Here is an 18,123-nt window from a genome sequence, read left to right as displayed (position 1 = left end):
CACATCAGTAGGCATCCAAACTAGTGATCACCATTTAGCTTCTACTATCCTGTCACTGCCTCTTCAGGCACATTTCATTCACTGAGAGAGACTGAATAAAACAGACTGATAGACAGGAAAGCAAAGGGGCCTGGTAGGGCCGGGGTGCCGATAGTCAGGAAAGAGAGGGGGCGCGTTAGGGCCGTGTTCAGTGAGTTGGAGAGGGCATTGCGGGTTTGGGAGTTTTTATGGCAGTGTAGGAGATTCAATGTATTTTTATATTCACTAAGTGCACCCCTTCATTCCACTTCTGAGGAAGAGACCCTGTGTGCCTTTGGAAAACATGTATAGTTTGCCAGTCAAGCAATCTCCTTAAAAAATGTAAACAGAAATATAGCTCAGAACCAATGGGAACACTGAAGTAAAGACAAGCAATGCATGAATCCTACACAAATCAAAGGCACCATTGTAGAAAGTGGCAGATTTTCCGTTACGGGCTGCCCACTAACTCGAAGACGCAGAAGGGCTAGGATGGTCCCAAGAATGGTTTCGTTATCAAAGCAAAAGGAATTAGAATGAGAAAAAATAGAATAAAGGAGACATGGTATATTCTCTACAACATTTGGGTCCCACAACATTTGGCTCTTAGCTTACAGAAATTATCAGGCCAATGGCACTTGGCATCTTAGCTAAAGTGTTAGTAATTGACAGACATTCAGTTTACATCTAAAGTGGAGGCTACTGCGATCATAACTTGTAGAGATCGAGCACACCCATTCAAATTGCTTTTCCTCAACTTTAGTTGCCATATCAAGAGAATATCATAACACTTAATCAGGAATTCCACATTTGTGAGCCCTCTCTCGGATCCAGTTTCTAAGGTTGACAAACCTAGAAGGAGACTACTAGCAGCTCAAAGTTCATAACCCTAATAGAGTGGGAGGCAGTATAATCATGAATAGACACACCTACCCAAAGAGGTGAAATGGAACACTATACTTGTGAGAAAACCATGAAGATCCCTTTCAGATAACAGGAAGTGGTATTGTTAGACCAAGCTTCCTCCGAGGGCACCAGACAAAGAGAGCCAATAGGAGAATGATTACTTGGTTTACTTCGAAGGCCAGGACCATCAAACCTCTGGAAAAGTAGCATCACAGGCTAGCCATGCATATTGTCACAGATAAAATACATTTTTATGCTTTTCAAAATAATTTATATACTACTCTGTCTCGTGTATCACTGAACCCGACCCAAACAGTCTCACTTTGCACGTCATATGCTTACTCGTACTGTTCACCCTAGAACTTTGAGCCATTGTGTTGATTGACAATTGCCTGTCCAAACTACGCCTTCATCTATATTACAATTCTTGTTTGCACTGCTTGCCCATTTTAACCTGCCTATCTGTATCCATCTGTACTCTGCATAAACGGTAGTAGAGAACAAGTATTTGTGCTCACCTTGAACATACCACCTAACGTGCCTGATCTTAATTTATACCCGTTTACGCAGCTGTTAGAGGATCTGGCTCTATGCCTGCCAATTCTGCACACGTACGATTGTAGGGCCACACAGAAAGGGTCAGAACTCTGTGCTTATCCGTCGCGGCCCCCTGGCGCGCTGCCCTCCTGAGACACAGTACCGCAGAAGTACTGTATAGAACAACAATTCACGAGATTCAGTAAGTGTGTTAGCACTTCAATTTTCACTACTGACGTGAAACTGTCTGAAACACACCACAAGAGATCCTATGCCACCTTGCTCAAGACCCGATCTGAGGACCCACTGCAGTGACCTCATCCTTAGGCAGATTTCTGACACCAGAAAAATGCAAGATGGCACTAGGACCAGCAACCTCAAAGTCGAATACTGGAAGATAGTGGTCGTTTAAATTTTTTTTTAAAAAAAAAAAGGGCATTTGTTAAGCAGTTATACAGCAGAATGTTTCAAAGAGCCACAAGCTAAACAGGAAGGGGCCGGGGAGAGCAAAAACATTGGCAAAACAGTAAATATACAGTAGTGGTCCTACTGGGCCTCGTGGTATTCGGGCGTGCAAGTGCACTGGAGAGATGTGCAGGAGGTAGGGATGGGTGTGGGGAGGAGGGTAGAAACAGACATATGCTGGTGGGGGCGGGGGGACAGAGAGGGAATTGCCAAGGGGAGCCAAGGCGGAGCCCCCCCGACTAAGTGCTAGTGCTGGCGACTCCTTTGTGAAATCTTGTTGCGATCTGCAAGATAGCCTTCCCCCAGGATTGTGTAGTAGTCTTGCTCTGGTTCCCGGAGAGATTGCTAACTCGGGAGACAACCTAGGGGCCTTTTAAAAAATGGGCGACATTACCATTTGGCTCCTGTGAAGCACCCGTGCATCTGAAGTAATGCAGAGCCATTCTTCTAGATGCTGGGTCAACCTGCCTCCCACTGAGGTTGTGTGAGCAAAGGGCTCAAGAGGTTTTGGGGCTGGGGCAGAGGTCGGTGAGGCAGTGGCTGCCTGTGCAGTCTTTCCTCCGTGGCCTTTAGGGGCATGTGAGAATCTCCCTTGTCCCCTTTGAGTAGCCTGGCATTCTACTCTTTGTCCAAAAGATGAACTGAAGAGAAAATAATGACCTACCCAAGCCTGCGTAGGTGGATGTTGATGCTATTGTGAATATCTGCTCTCAAATATTTTGAAGCCACATTAGGTTTGACCCATTAAAAAGGCATGTCCAGATGTCTTGACTGGACATTGGGAGCAAATCCAGACTTGTGCAGGCATGCAAACCTCGGCCAGTGCAGTCTGATACATCAAGCCCTGACTGGAGTGATTGATATGCTACCTCCTTGCCATCAGTAATGATGTTATTAAAACCATCACTCATCTCTCCTTTAGGTATGTTATCTGCTGCTTGGGAATGTACATTCCAGGGAGTGTATGTTTATGTTGCTAAGGCATAAGATTCAATAATGGCCTTGAGTGCCACGCTCCTAACGGAGAACAGCATTTTTGCCAACGCATCGTATTTTATGGCATCGAGTTCAGCACCACAAAACTTTCCCAGAAGTGTGCCTGGAGAGAGAGTCACGGTCAATGGATGATGGTCTGTATTTTCGCAGCAGGAGTGGTGTTGGGTTTCTGCCAGTTCTCCAAGACAGTTTGAGAGTTGAATGCAAAGGCAGTTTGGGTTCCTCTGGCCTTTATTAAGGAAATCAGAGAGATAGCTGAACTTTGTCCTCTGCAGGATCCCGCCAGCCTGAATATACAGTAACCTTGCTCATAACTGTTCTGTTTGCTACATTTGGATGAGCAGTTATGTAAGGAGTGTCAGGTGTGTCCAATTCCACCTCAGGATAAGTGTCTAAGCCACTGGCTTCTTTAAGGCAAGTAGCCAAGTCTGCTAAACAAGATTGATCAGAAGTCAACTCCTCTGAGACATTAGGTGTGCCAATACATTTGTATCGAAAGGGTACAGTGTCATCGTCTTCATCCTCCTAAAAAATGGATCGAAAGGATTTCCAAAAAGAAGTGACTGAAGCTTTTGGATTTGGTGCTGTCCCAGAAGTTGTTAATGTAGGCATCCCAAAGGCTTTTTGACTCTTTTGGGCACACAAGTCAAAGCCTTTGACAATTCCCTGCCGGCCTTAATGGGCGCAGTGCATTCGATAGACTTTTTCGGCTCTTTTTAAAGGGACCAGGAGGGGCAACGTTTGAAAAAACGTCCATCTTTGACAGAACTTATCCCATTCAGCCGTCGAGGTAGTCTTACTGGAAAAACCGACCTGTCTCTTGTCTGGTGAGGAGACAGACAGCAAGGAACGATGGAGTTTCTTTGATTTGTTTCGTGAAGACACCAAATGACAGGGATCGCTCCTAGACATCACCAGCTTAGAACGCGTCTAGGGTTTATTAGGCCTTTCAGGTGATTTGTCCCCTGTAGAACATCTGCCTTCAGAAGATTTCCTCTGTAAAGGGGTAGAGGACAGAGATTTGGAAACCAACCAAGGGGCGAGTTTTGATCTTCTCTTTTTTAAGCCCTTTCTGGTCATCGACTGGCAGATGCTGCACTCAAGGACTTTGTCCTCCTTACCGAGGCAACAGAGACATTCTGTGCCGATCTGTGATCGACATCTTCGAGTCACAGTTTGCACATCTCTGAAAACCAGTCATCAGAGTAGATATTTTTAAGAATGAAAAAAAGTATTGCACAGATGGAATTGCTGAGGCGAGCCGAACCATTACGAGAGCACACTGTGCATGTGGAAAAACGTAAGGCAAGCGGCGCAGTGCGTGCTATTTATACCATCATCAACGTTGCGTCCGGACACGGGAATGGAAACCGTTGAGGCACATAGACTCGATACTGCACAGCGCCCTCCGAGACTGCAAGCCGCATATCAGTATATCAAAGATGAGGAATCCATGGGAGGACACAATCCATTAGAAATAACGATAATGGTGGTGCTTTCTGACCAACAGGTCATAATGTGTTCTTAAAGGCATCCGTTGTTAGAAATCAGACGCTATAACGGTGAAATGAGGATTATGCTCTCAGACTTGTTCAAGGGCTAACAAACTAGGGGAAGGGACACAGTGTGGATAGGAAAGACTAGACATACGGCAGCTATTGCAAAAATAGTTCACCCTGCAAAATTCAAAGTAGTTTATAAGGGGAAGTCTTCAGAATTTGTAGATGTGGGGGGGAGCAAGGCTATTTTTGAAGGAGCTGAATCAGGGGTCAGTTAATGGTTCTGAAGCGCTCACATAGATTGAAGATTTCCTAAGCAAATCTGTGCCATTTATTTACAGTTTTGATTTCTGCTGATGCATTATATTACTGGGGCATCAGACTCTTGACTACTTCCATAAAGAATTCCTCTGATATCACAAAGGTGGGTACCAGCCTACAGGTGCCCTTTCTCCAGTTTTACCTCCTGAAAAGGGGCGTTCAAGAAATATGAAGTGGTGTTCAATCAAGCTAGATTAGGGATTAACAATTTTATAGTAAGGTTATATTGGTGACGGTTAGCATATTATACACCAAGAAGAAACAGTCCAAATCAGTCACAAGGGCCTAGCTTGTAAGTAGAAGAGGGCCAGTATCCAGGCATGCAAGTATCACTGGTGGAGCCTTCGCACCTGCATTTATGCCGGTGTCAGGATTCCCCAAAGGTCCTTATGGTTAAAATGGAAAAGACACCATCCCAGATACCTGCAACATAAACCAAAATGGAGGGCTTTTGTTCCGTTTTTTCTAAGCTGAAGCACCGGTCTAGCGTTTTTCAAAATGGCGACCGACACGTACTTGATCCGATATTAGGATCTTTTAGCAACAGGTAGGTGCGTTGCTACTTGGCTCACCCGTGTGCTATTCGCTTCGATCAGCTTTGCTAGGTATTCTTCAAACTAACCTTTTCTCCAGACTCGTTCCACTCTATCCTTATCCCCATTATATCTTACTTTTCTCTCCTCTCCGGCGGACCTTCCGCCTGACATCCTCCCTTCCTGCCAATTCAACTCAGCGATTCTGCGTTCTTCCAACTCTCCCGTAGAACCCAAATTGCATTCTACACTTCCGCGCTCCTTCAGAGTACGGAGCCTTTCCTTGGGAGTTCCAACTTCCTCACGGAATGCTGTGCAAGAAGGGGTCCGTCAAAACCTCAGCGCTTGCAGGAGTCCTGGACAACAGGTTTTCTACCCCTGAGGGTTTCCTGTGGGTGTCGCCCCCGGGTTACTGAGAGACCAATTATTTGGTCTCTCAGTGGTCTAAGGGAGGCAAACCAATTACCTCTATTTGCAGCAACTTCCGGACAAACACCTCAAGGCATACCAGATTCCTATCTTACAGCAACCACAGGAAAGAACTGCTTTAAGGAAACATGAGTACCTATCCCGAGGATTGTCTATCTATAACAGCTGACCTTCAGAGTTAAGCACCGCTGCTCAGCGAATCAACTTGTTATTTGAGTCCTGCAAAGTGTTGGTCTGGACCAATAATGAATCTGAAAACCTGTGTCATCTTTTAAATGTGTTGATACATCTGAAGTGTTCTTTCCAATGATGGGCAACCAGCAGTGTTGAGAGATGTGTAAATGCAGATAGAATGTTTTTGTGTAAAGTTGGAACTGAAATATAGGTTTTATGCTCACAATAAAAAAAAATGTGTTATTTTGAAATGACCAGCAACAATTATGAACTGCTACTGTAAAGGCACAAATGTAGTATATTACCCCCACTACCACTCACGTGCATCTTGGTGTGAGGGGTACGAGCCAATTGGGAAGCTCAAAACGCAGGTTGCATTCACTGGTATAAGCCTGTGCTCCAAGCAGCATATGTGTAGCTCAGCTGGTGCCCCCAATTGCCTGATCCCTTTATGGGACAAATAAAAAATAAAAAATAAAAAAAAACTTATATGGAGCGTCCTGCTACACTAGTATATTTCTGGCCATCAACAACAAAGGAAACAGACTTTAAAAGAGCAACTGCTCCCGTAACCGGTGCGTAGGATGTGGTGTTTTTTTCTCAAATCATAGCCCCACTTATCAGTAAAGCGGGTGCTAATGGCCGATATGACCATGACAACAGGCTGGTAACGGCACCACTGCCAACGTTAAGGGTCCCACACTTCACTCGAACCCTTGAATTGAGCAGCAGGACATTACCCGTAGTATCGCCCCGCTGTCTCTAGTCAAATCGCCTTATTATATTTACTCTGAAGTGCAAACGTCAATATCTGATAGATGATCCCCTTAATAGCAGTATATAAAATGCACACATTTAAATAACCATGTCCCCTTCTGTAAGAGTTTGTTTTCAGCAAGGTGGCACAATAAGGACATCAGCAATATAGTACAGTTTAGCTGCTACACACAAATATTTCAAATAAGCAAAAATGACCAGAAATATACAGTTTTGCCCCTCCATATTTCCTATTTCTTGCTGCGAATGTTCAAATCGGTTGCACTATATATGCTGGGAAGTTTCACCGAGTAGATCACAGAAGTATATCTTGTGCATGATCTGCACTCAATAAAACCATCTTTGACATTAAATGGCTTCACAATAAGGCAGGGAGAGGCTTTTGCACAAAAGAAAATTGGAAACAGAAAACTATTCTCCTTACTACGTACAGAACTGCAGCATTGCTCCAGTCCACTCATGTCAGTAAAAATAAATGGAATGTGGCTGTGCGGGTAATGAGGTAGAGCACTTACAACTGTCTATAGTATACGTAGATCCATAGAGCTATTAATGCACCAAGGACATGGTGGCATTATTAGCACACAAAATGTATTGCAGATAAATGCAGTAATACTTCACAAGTTAATTTCTGCACAATTAATAAATCAACAGGAACAGACCATGAATAAGAATAGCTTGACCAAAACACAATTTAAACAATTTTCATAACGTTTAAAAAAAATGAAATACCATAACATTAGGTGAAAATTAACGAAAAATGTGAAAAGTTATTGAGAGCAGGTTTCCACAATTTCTAAAATAATGATAAAAAGAGTTAAGTAAATGAATCTAGTTAAAACGTATTAGAAATAATGTACAATTCAATTAATTACCATTTACAGCAGTAGTCTGCCTCTCAGTCAGCCTAGTTCAATCGAACAAACATGAAAAGGAAGAGGTGCCAGATAAAAGTGTGTTTTGTTTGTAAAGGTATGAGTGCAATTTAAGGGAGGTTCGCAAAAGATGACAAAAAAGTGATTGGAGGATGGGAGGGTAGCAGAGGATGCTGGAGGGATGGCAGACAGGTAGGACAACTTGGCACACAAACACTGGAGGGAAGGATTCAGTGGACAAGCACAGGAATTCCTCCCATTTCCATTTTTATTTGAGAGAAACCACATTTTTTCATACCCATGTGCTGTTTTAATTTTGGAATTTTCATTTAGAAACGTAAAGAAGGTTAAATGTTTTCTCGTCTACTTATTCGCAACAGTAAACTTGATGCACCACATATAGCATTGTGTTCGAGAAGGTGCTCACCAGATAGAGGATGTGAAGATCGTTCTCCAGCACAAATCCCTTCATGGCTCTCTGAAGGTCAGCAAAGATACCTAGAGCCTCGGAGGGCGAGAGCGAGGATGACAGGGTGGCAGAGCCAAGCTGAGTTGCATGATAGACTTCCACTGTGAAGGACAAAGACAATTATAATGAGCAGAGAAGGACTTTTATCAGAAATAACATGATGGTTCCAAGCAAGTGCAAAATCTTCAATTCACTTCTACTACTAAGTGATGGAAACTGCTGCCAACGAGTATTAGGACTATAAACCACTTTTAAAGATGTTAACCAGCTTTAATTTGCAAAAAGTTAACGTCCTTTGAAACTTTAATGTTTATGCATGGGAAGTTTAAAAGGATCAGATCGTAGTACTTATTTTTATTTATTTAATATGCATTTAGCCAAATTGACTTTACATATGTTTCATCACATCAACAGTATAACACAATATAAAAACAAATATAAACAGGTTGATCTCATTTGTAAAACTCATTACCATAAAAACATTCAATTTCTCCTTTGTTTTCTAATAAAAAAACAAATAGAAACTCAGTAAAAAGCATCCTCAGAGAGTTGGTTAAGAATATTCAAACAGTATTCATAAAATTCATCATAGGATACATATTAAAATCATCACCCTGTAGTCATTTCTGCCATATTTCACTTATGCTTCTTAACTCACATGTATGATCATATGCTTTTATGTATTTTAATCTTATTCCATTTAGGCATTCACATGTACAGACGAGGTGTTGTGCAGAATCAATATTATTTGTGCCACATAGTCGACACCATCTCCTTCTCATGGTATACCATAACTAGTCCCCATCACTTTTGAGAAGCAGATATGTTAAATTGAAAAACTAGGTATCGTCTAAATGTTCTAGCTTCAGGGTATGTGTCAAGTATCTGGGGCTCCCCAAATTATTTTCAGTAAGTTGCAAGAACATCCCACAATTGCTATTCGAGGCTAACAATATCACATCTCTCTTGCCCGTATTCTTGGATGACATTTTTCAACAGATGTTTACGTCTCGCTGTTGAGTAGGATAACCAGCTGGTTATGTGCTCTCTCGCCCATTTTTGATATGCCAGATTGTGTACAATACTTTGTTATTTTCAATGACATTCATTGTTTTCATAAGATCAACCATCAACGTGTCATTTTCGAAAATACATAGCTTGGAGAATAACATGGCAGAACGATATTCCATCACATCACCAATCCTTATTTGTTTGCATTTCAACAGAATATATTCACTGGGAAGACTTTTAGGCATGCAAAATAGGATTTTTTATATTTTCCCTTGAAATCTATTAATTTCACTTTTTAATGTTATCCCCCAGATCTCTGCACCATGCAGAGGAGAGAGAAGATACTATCTTTGCGTCAAAGTAACAATATGGTTTTAATAGAAATCACAGCTTGTTTTCCTATGAAATGACTTAACGTCATTGAAATATTCAGACATTTGGTTTTTATTTCCATCCATTGCAGCTGCCAGGATAGGTTCCAGTCTATAATTACACCCAAGTATCTGTAACTTTCCACGACTTTGATCTTTTGGCCATTGATTGTTCATTTCCTATTGGTTCACACTGTGCAGTTCGTTCTACCTGAGAATACCATCACCCTTGTCTTGCTCAGGTTTATTCTCAGACCATTATTGGTGGCAAAAGATTTGAGCGCCAATAATTTGCCTTGAAGGCCACCTGGTGTGTAGGCTAATAATAGGAGATCGTCCGCATAGCCCAGCCATCCTACTTTGAAAGTGCCAATCTTAAGATCATTAGATAGCACGTAGTTAAATGCATCAACCAGGTCTGCGAGCTATAAGTTAAACAGGGTTGCAGCTAAGTTGCAACCCTGTTTAACCCACCATATGTTTGAATTAAGTCGGACCATTTACCTTCACCATCCAGTCTCACTTTTACTGATGTGCTACAGTAACCTCATAATTGACAGCAACCCAGGAGGGATATTCCAACTCTTCAACTCATTCCAGAGTTCATTTCTAAGGATTGTGTCGAAAGCAGCATATAAGTCTATAAAGACCCCATAGACTGGTAGATGTCGCTGTGCCCATCAGTATTCTATGGCTGATGTCACTATTATATTATGTAGAGTGGATGATTTGGCTCTAAACCCTGATTGATTTGGTGGGAGGACGTGACTCAATCCATTGGATTAATTCATATGGAGTATCTTGGCGAATACTTTAGCTGAAATATCCAGCATCGCTAACAATCTATAATTTACTGGATCTTTAACACCACCTTTCTTATAAACGGGTAACATGGATCCCTCCTGCCGTGTTTTGGGTATCTTATTATTTTTTCCAATCCACCCATATAATAAGTGTAGCATGTGATCCCATTTATCTGGAGATTGTTTTAACAATGCATTAAACGTGCAATCAAGAAACATTGCATGCGACAATGATGAAGATAATATCAATTCTTTAATCTCAACTAGTGATCGGGTGCATTTCCATTCATTTGTCTCATTTTCAAATTCTTCATCAACAGGAATTTGGACCCCAGTGTTTTACCAATGTGTGCTGCCCATTCAAGCTCCCCCACACTATTAACCAGACGTGAATTCTTTCTAGATTGATTAACTATTGGCCATATATCTTTAGTTTTGTTTATTCTCAATAAATGGGCTAATGGATGTCATATTTCATTTGCTTTCTCCATTTTATACCACCGAAGCCAATTCCTGTAGTTCAATTTAGAAGTTTTAAATTTTCCCATCTATGTCATCCTGCTCGGTTTTTGAAATTGCTCTTATGGTCTTCCGTAATTTATTGCATTATGAATATCATTATCACATTTAGGTTTCTTTTGATGCTTCTGATTCCATCTTTCACAGGTAGAAATGTATTTACGTTTATGTGCAAGACCCTGGTTTATTGCAGCAGTTACTATTTCGAAGTCGTCCAACATCATTTCTACTCTGATATCCAATCCTTCTTGGTGTGCGTAGATGAACGCTAAATGTACATTTTCAGCTATTTGGTTACATTTATTTAATTTAATGGGATTTCATTTTATACAGTTTCCTGCATTATTTAATTTAATATTACCAACCATGTTGTATTAATTTTTTTCTGACACACCATTAGTTTTCATAAGGTATAGGGGTAGATGATCGCTTTCTTCCCGATTACCTACTGTCATGTCACAGATTATTTTGTCTGCTAATTTGTTAGTTACGATATAATCAATAGTTGACAAGCTTATTCTACCAATTCTTGTTGGTTTTCTTCTTTGGTCACACAGACTATTGTCATTCTGAACTTTTAAATTAAAGGTTTGAATCAGCTCATCCCACCCCTTTCCATATCCATTCGCAGTTGTGGGGATATATGGTTCTGATTTATAGTAAAATTCCTGATAGTTTGGGGTTTCTGCCAGAACAACATTAAAGTCTCCTAATAGATTGATCGGGTATTTATTGGTTGCATCTTGTAGAATTTTCTCCACCGTACGAATATTAATCTTATTAAAAGGTGCCATTGGAAGGGTTATATGTGTTAATTATTAAAATTGGTACAGTTGTAAGATTCTGACATTGGATGACTACTGCTAGAACCATGTATGTGGACCATGTGGTGTCTTTTACAGTCCATGGATGGCGTACTGACATTATAAACCCACCTTTTGATCATCCCAAAGGACCTTTTGTTGCATATCCTTGGATAGTATACCGCCTATCACACATTCATCACACATCCACGTTTCCTGTAATGCCACTACCAAGAATAGGTGCATATTTGCTCATATTCCCCCATCTGCTACATAATGAGAGTTTCCTCTTGTGTTCCAAGACATAACCACATTAGTGTCATCGGCACTGATTGTTAAAGTGTGCTTTAAAAGAAAAAGAACCATTGCCAGTAGCCCTCTTGTGATTCCAGTGATGACTCTACTAGAGTCTTTCTGGATGATTTTTCCCTACTTCGACCACTGTTGGTTTCTAATACATTATTATTATTTATCTTTCCTGGTGCTTCCATACCCCTCTCTTCAAATATTCTGGAGGGTTTTAAAGTACTACATACCTCATCCTGTTTAGATGTCTCCTGACAAGGGTATCGCAGTTTACCAAATTCCATACCATATTGAAGTATATCAGCTAAAATCACTTCATTTGTACACCATATATTGGTGGTCACACTATCTGCGCCCACCAGTTGATCAACTATCTATAGATCTTAGTTGTGATCATTCTTATTGGTATTATTTGCTGACATAAATCAAGTATACATTTTCTATTTAATATTATTGTATTATTCTTTTTTCCCTTTGATTTTAGTTGCACAGCCCTAATCCTATTTTTTGGGACTTCCTTCTGTTTCGTTACATTTTGCAAAGGAACCTTTGGTCGGATGTTTCTCTCTCTTTCATGATCTGTATTGTGTATAGATATTTCATCATTTTCTAGTAGTTCAACAAAAATATTTTGTATGACCACAAGTATATTATCAGAAATAGCGGTATGTTCCATGGCTTTTTTCCTATGTTTTATAGCAAGTTTCTTTTCTTTTTGGCTCCTTAACCGTGAATCGACCTTATCTGGCCCCGTTATTTCTTCCAGGTAATCATGCATATCTTATTTTCTTTCATGTTTTTTACCTCTGGGATTTTCTATTGCCACAGGGGAGACGTATGCATCAGTGCCATATTTAATTCCTCTACCCTTACGTTTGCTACAGGTATGGCAATGCCCTTAATGCCTTTACAATGCTTTCTCAATCTCTTGGGTCTTGTGTATCATCACAACATGTTCTCCAATATAGTTTGGCTCTTTAAAGATGGAGATAGATTTTTCGCTGATGTTCTTAATCCTGGTTCCACTACTGGTTGAATCATCCCTATCTGCATCTAGTTCTGTTTTTCAGCCATTATGCACCCATTAGGAACTGTTCTAGTGGGTCTGTTGTCATACATCACTGCTCGAAAGCATCTTTTTTCTTTGTTATTCCACTGGGTTTTTTTTATTTAGTATATTCTGATACCTACTTCTTTTTCGTTTGCTGAATTACCATGTGTCAATTGTAAATTGGGTTCTGTAGTTTTGTATTCATTATTTATCTCCTTAGATGGTGCCAATATAGCAGCATACAACACTCCTCTAGTTCCTGGTAAAACTCTTATCTACATCTTGCTGCGTATTCGTACTAATATCTTTGCAGCTTTGCACATCTTTCTTAATAATTTTATATAATAGCATTGTGTGCATTTCCAGTTTACAGTCTACACCATCACATTGGGCAACCAGAGTAGTTAAGGAGGGTTGTGCTGGCTCACTTATACAAAATGTAAAGGGGATGAAAATTCATCTTTACTACTTGGGAACAGTAGTTCACCCAAATACATGAGAGAAATTAACAGGGGAGCCCAAAGAAGCAACCCAGCCAAAACGTTATACGAAACTAACTCCAACCAAACACGAACGAGACACATAAAAATGTCACCTATAAAAAGAGTAAAAGACTAGGTGACATGAAAAACATTCCCACTCACCTAGGGACAAGGTAAAATAATTACCAATTCCAAGCAAAAAGATCTGGGGTTGACAGGTCAGGAACATATAATTACGAAAATCGTACCTATCAAGTAGACACAATCAGCATGGTATCAGCCCTGGACATCTCCCATCTGGAATCTGGCAATGCCAGCACGCTTCATTACAGGACTACAAAAGGTTGACCTAATTACCGCTATCCTCAAGGAGCAGCAATGGCTACCAATTGAACCATGCATCATGATCAGGATACTTACAAAGCAGTCACAACAGCCACTATCTAGCCCCGACAATCACCATCTCCAGATGCCAGTGCACCACCAAAAGCCACAACCGCGCCAGCCTGGAAACAAAAAACTGAAAGGGGGTTAAAAACATTTTTAAAAAGAGGCAGGACCTTTCCTGCTACACACCCGTCGCTGGAACAAGCTATCAACAAAGATAAGACTGGCCTTCTCCATCATACACCTTGGGACGGACTTAAAGACCTTCTCGCCAATCGATCACTGCACTCAACATTAATGTTCTCATCTGGATCTCCCCCATCCCCTGCCTACAGCCCTTATCTACCACAGCAACTTTACTTTTAATCTTCTGGGTGCAACACCTACATACAGAATCCCATTGCTTTCTCAATTTATAAATCCCATAGATACATGACAAACCAAATGACTATATTAAAGATTTAACTAACATACTATTAAGATGTTGGATTTGCAAATATCACTTAATTACATGTGGTAGGTCAGAGATAGGAGACTGACCAAATGACATGTTAAGATGGTCTCTTTATTCAGAAGTAAATAAGGCTTCCTCTAAACCCTATGTCAATGGGGTGTACCTGTTCTAAGCAAACAAGTAGGTGCTCATCAGAACGTCATACAAATATAAATGTCCTGGGTGAAAATCTATCTAGCCCAACATCCATCCTACCACTATACTAGGAAAAATAACATACATTTAGAGGTTAAGAGGGGTGGTTTCCCCTCTTGAAGTATATTGGGGTTTGCTGGTTTTCTGACCACCAATCAGGAGTTCCCAATGTCTCTTTTGGCTTAGTACCACTTTTTAAAGTTAAAAACAAAAGAGTAATGTTTATCAGTTCCATCAGTTATGCAACCATATAGGGTGTTTGAATTACTGGCCCAGCCGGGCTCTGTGGATTGCCCAGCCTTCCTACTATCCTCATCTGTCCCCCACATGGGGAATATGTCATCCCAACCCACCAGGGACTTGTGTCTCTCACAAACCTTCATGTGTCTGCTTTCCACACCTTCCTGGGGAAGGAGGAAATCTCAGCCCCACGTGGATTTGTGGCCCCATGGTCCTTCGTGTGTCAAGTGCTTCACTCCCTGGTGGGGTATTTGTATTCTCAGCCTCTCATGCCCTTATGACTCACACAGCCCTACTTGTACCAAGTGTTTCGCCCCCAGGTGGGGTGTTTGGATTCTCAGACCCTCGTTGGCTTATAGCTCTTTCTTTCATGTATCAAGTGTTGCAATCCCAGGTTGAGTGTATATCGACAGCCCCTCGTAGGTGTATGATTTTCGCAGTCCCACGATATCAAGTGCTTTGGCCCTGGGTGGGATATTTGGATTCTTAGCCTCTTCAGGGGTTTACAGCACCTCTTAAGCCAGTGGTGTCATCCCCTCATGGGATATTGTACTCTTTAGACTGACTGGGGCTCTGTTGTGGCCTCACCGGCCTCCACCCACACCAGTATGGGTCAGCGTACCTTATCTGTAGCGGCAGGGCTCCTCTGGGACCTCAGTCTATCAACCTAATGGGGTTCTATGATACTGTCATGGTTTCGGTCTACGCAGCGGTCCTCTTCTCGGTTGTTCCTCCTGGTCTGGAGCGACTCGCCAACCTGCTGTTCCTCGATGGGCTCTTTGCTTTGGCAGGGCCGGGGTTTCCGTGTTCCTCTACCTCCCAGCTTCTGGGCTTCGTGGTGAGCATCCTCTGCTGCATGCCCACCACGCTGTTGGTGGAGCTCCTCCTCTTGTGAGGGAGGGACCCCGTCTGCAACGCAGTCACATAGGCCGGTGTTTCTTGCTCTGCGGCTGCCTCTCCTTACTGCAGCCCATGCTTGTTTAGAATCGGCTGCAAGCCAAAGGGGTCAGAAACTAAGCCATCCAGTCTTAAAGGGGCATGTACATTATTACTTTGTTCTACACCTACGTAGCCAATGAATACTTCGGATTTAGAGGAAAAGGGAGGTGTAGTGAAACGTTTATTTGGTGATTCGTTATCCCCAAATTGGGGGCGGGGGACGGACTCGGCCCCAGTGGTAAGCCGCTTGCCCTGTCCCCCTAGGGAGGGTTTTGAGTAGTAAGCTGACCACCTAGTCATCCCAAAGGGGGTGGCTCCCCATTGGGGAGACAGGACGAATTTCCTGGATTTGTCACATAAAATATTACACATTTAATCCATATATTTCAGAACATACAACCTTAAATCAAACAATTATAAATTATGTTTTCACAAAAGTATCCTTTAAAGATACTGTGACGAAATGCCGGATTCTGTCACTTCTCCTCAGTGGGGAGCCTTTTCCTGCAAGACTAGGGAGGTGAGCCCGCGCTATAATACCCTCCCTGGGGGCAGAGGCAAGCGGGTACCTCACCAGGAGACTCTCCCTCCTGAGGACAAGGACTCCCATTCTAATGCGGAACTCCCTAAACATCATATCACTAACCCACCTTCAATAACATCCTGTGAGGAAAGAAATGAAGAACAAATTAGAATCCGTTATTGTCACCCAAATACACCATTGACACCTGTGAAGTAAAACCTATATGGTACTGAGATGAAGAAAACCCCAGGACGAATACAGAGCATGAGTCAAACGAAAAAGAAGCACTTTGACAGTACGCTGGGGAAGTCCCATGGCAGAGTCATATATGAGAGAGAGAAAGAGAGAGAGAGAGAGAAAGAGAGAGAGAAAGAGAAAGAAAGAGCAAGAGAGCAAGCGAGAGACCGTCAGTTACATATCAGCTGGCAGAGATATGCCGATGGAAACGTGGACGGGCAGCGTCCGATGCTAGAGAGAAGCACAGCGTGTAGTGTTGGAAAAGAGAAGAGACAAGAAACTGAGGTGAACACAAGGCGCATGAGCAGGAGACAAGTGGTGGCGTGACTGCAAGCAAGTCATGGTGGACCTGGAGTTCTGACCAACGCCAAAACCACTCCATTTAGGTATCGTGGAGCGAACCGATTGAAGAACAGAGACTGTCCGTGACACTACTGAAGAAACAAGACACCACCCTGACAAGCAGAGGAGAGGGTCCCAGCCCGTTAGGAAGCCTGTTGACACGATCCCTGAATAATTTAGGTAACGGGGAAATGGGGAGATCCGGGAGGGAGACTGAAGATCATTACTGGAACACTCATGCTTGTCCTAGTTGAGATAAATGAAGTGAGTGAGATTAATTACTCGAATGCGTATATTCGTCCCAGTCGAAACAGTGTTAAGAGTGAATGAAGGACAGGAGAATCAATATTGGAGCCCCCTATCTCGTCCCAGTCAAGATAAAGAGTTAACATTAAATGAAAGGAAGACCTTAAGTTTAAATAAAGAGAAAGGAATAAACTTCTCCCACGAAAGGAGAGGGTCAGAAATAACTAGAAAAAAACAAGACAATAAGAAGGAAAGAAACAATTGAGTGAAAGACAGTTGAAACCTTAAAGAACCCAATATCCGAACTGTGCAATTTGATAAAAGTAGTTACCAAGCGCTACCTACGGATACTTTATTGAACTGGACTTGGTGAGAAACCACCTCACAAGAGAAGGGAGTCATTCTCCCGTACTTTTGTTGTTTCAATAGTTGCAGGGTTAGGATAGGTTGGTTTGAACAGAGGACTGATCTTGATTTACACTGACGGATGACTGACAAGCACCTTATTTAGCTTTGTTAGCTAGGGAACACCCCTTAGTACAGGGAAAGATGGGAGTTTTCACCTTTAAGTTAATAAACCACAGCAGTGAGATGTAAAAATCAGAGTCTGCGTTCTTCTTCTGACATACCACAATACCTGGCCTTACATCTTTTCATAGACAAAAAGGCTGGTTAAATGAAAGTAACTGAATAGAAAGGTATGTGCTCTATTCAACAAGTATACATTGCGCCTTTTCTGAGTTAATTATTGGATATCCATACATTGTTCCCTATGGTCATATGTTCAGCTTGCATCTCAGGGTTGCTGAGCAGATATCAAACCTTTTCATTGTGCAATGTTCTAGCTTCCTTGTTCAGATTCCAGATTGTATTCTGACGTTTGAGAGAGGAGGAAGGAGACAGGAGGGAGAGCTGGCATCAAGGTTTGGTGCTGGCGTTATCCCTGCATATTTAGAAATTAATAAAGATGAATAAATACCTTGAGCTGGCTTTGTTTGTCAGAGGTGAATCCATAATACTGATGACATGCAAAAACTAATGTGTGAAAGAAAATGGCAGCCCTGACCAGACATTTTGTGGCGCAGGTACAATGAAGAAAGGGTAGAGGAGCAGTGTTCAGTGTAGGCGGCTGGAGAGTGGGCACCACCAGTGTTTGGGGAGAAGAGGGCTCCTCTACCCAACACTATGCAGGAGGAATAGTGTCATCAAGCAGCC

At 41.9% G+C, this 18,123-nt stretch overlaps 1 protein-coding gene across 1 annotated transcript in view; it reads right to left on the bottom strand.

Annotated features, from left to right (window-relative positions):
* The window catches only part of POLQ (DNA polymerase theta), a 1,553,125-nt gene that overhangs the window by 941,446 nt on the left and 593,556 nt on the right, over positions 1-18,123 (bottom strand). Inside the window, exon 13 of the mRNA XM_069635828.1 lies at positions 7,958-8,100. Within this exon, the coding sequence (XP_069491929.1) occupies positions 7,958-8,100 (143 nt within the window). The remainder of the gene's footprint in view (positions 1-7,957; positions 8,101-18,123) is intronic.

Source organism: Ambystoma mexicanum, chromosome 7p (assembly GCF_040938575.1).
Source record: "Ambystoma mexicanum isolate Mex_15411 chromosome 7p, UKY_AmexF1_1, whole genome shotgun sequence".
NCBI lineage: Eukaryota > Metazoa > Chordata > Amphibia > Caudata > Ambystomatidae > Ambystoma > Ambystoma mexicanum.
Note: the sequence above shows the minus strand (reverse complement) of the source record. Positions and strands in the feature narration are given on the sequence as shown.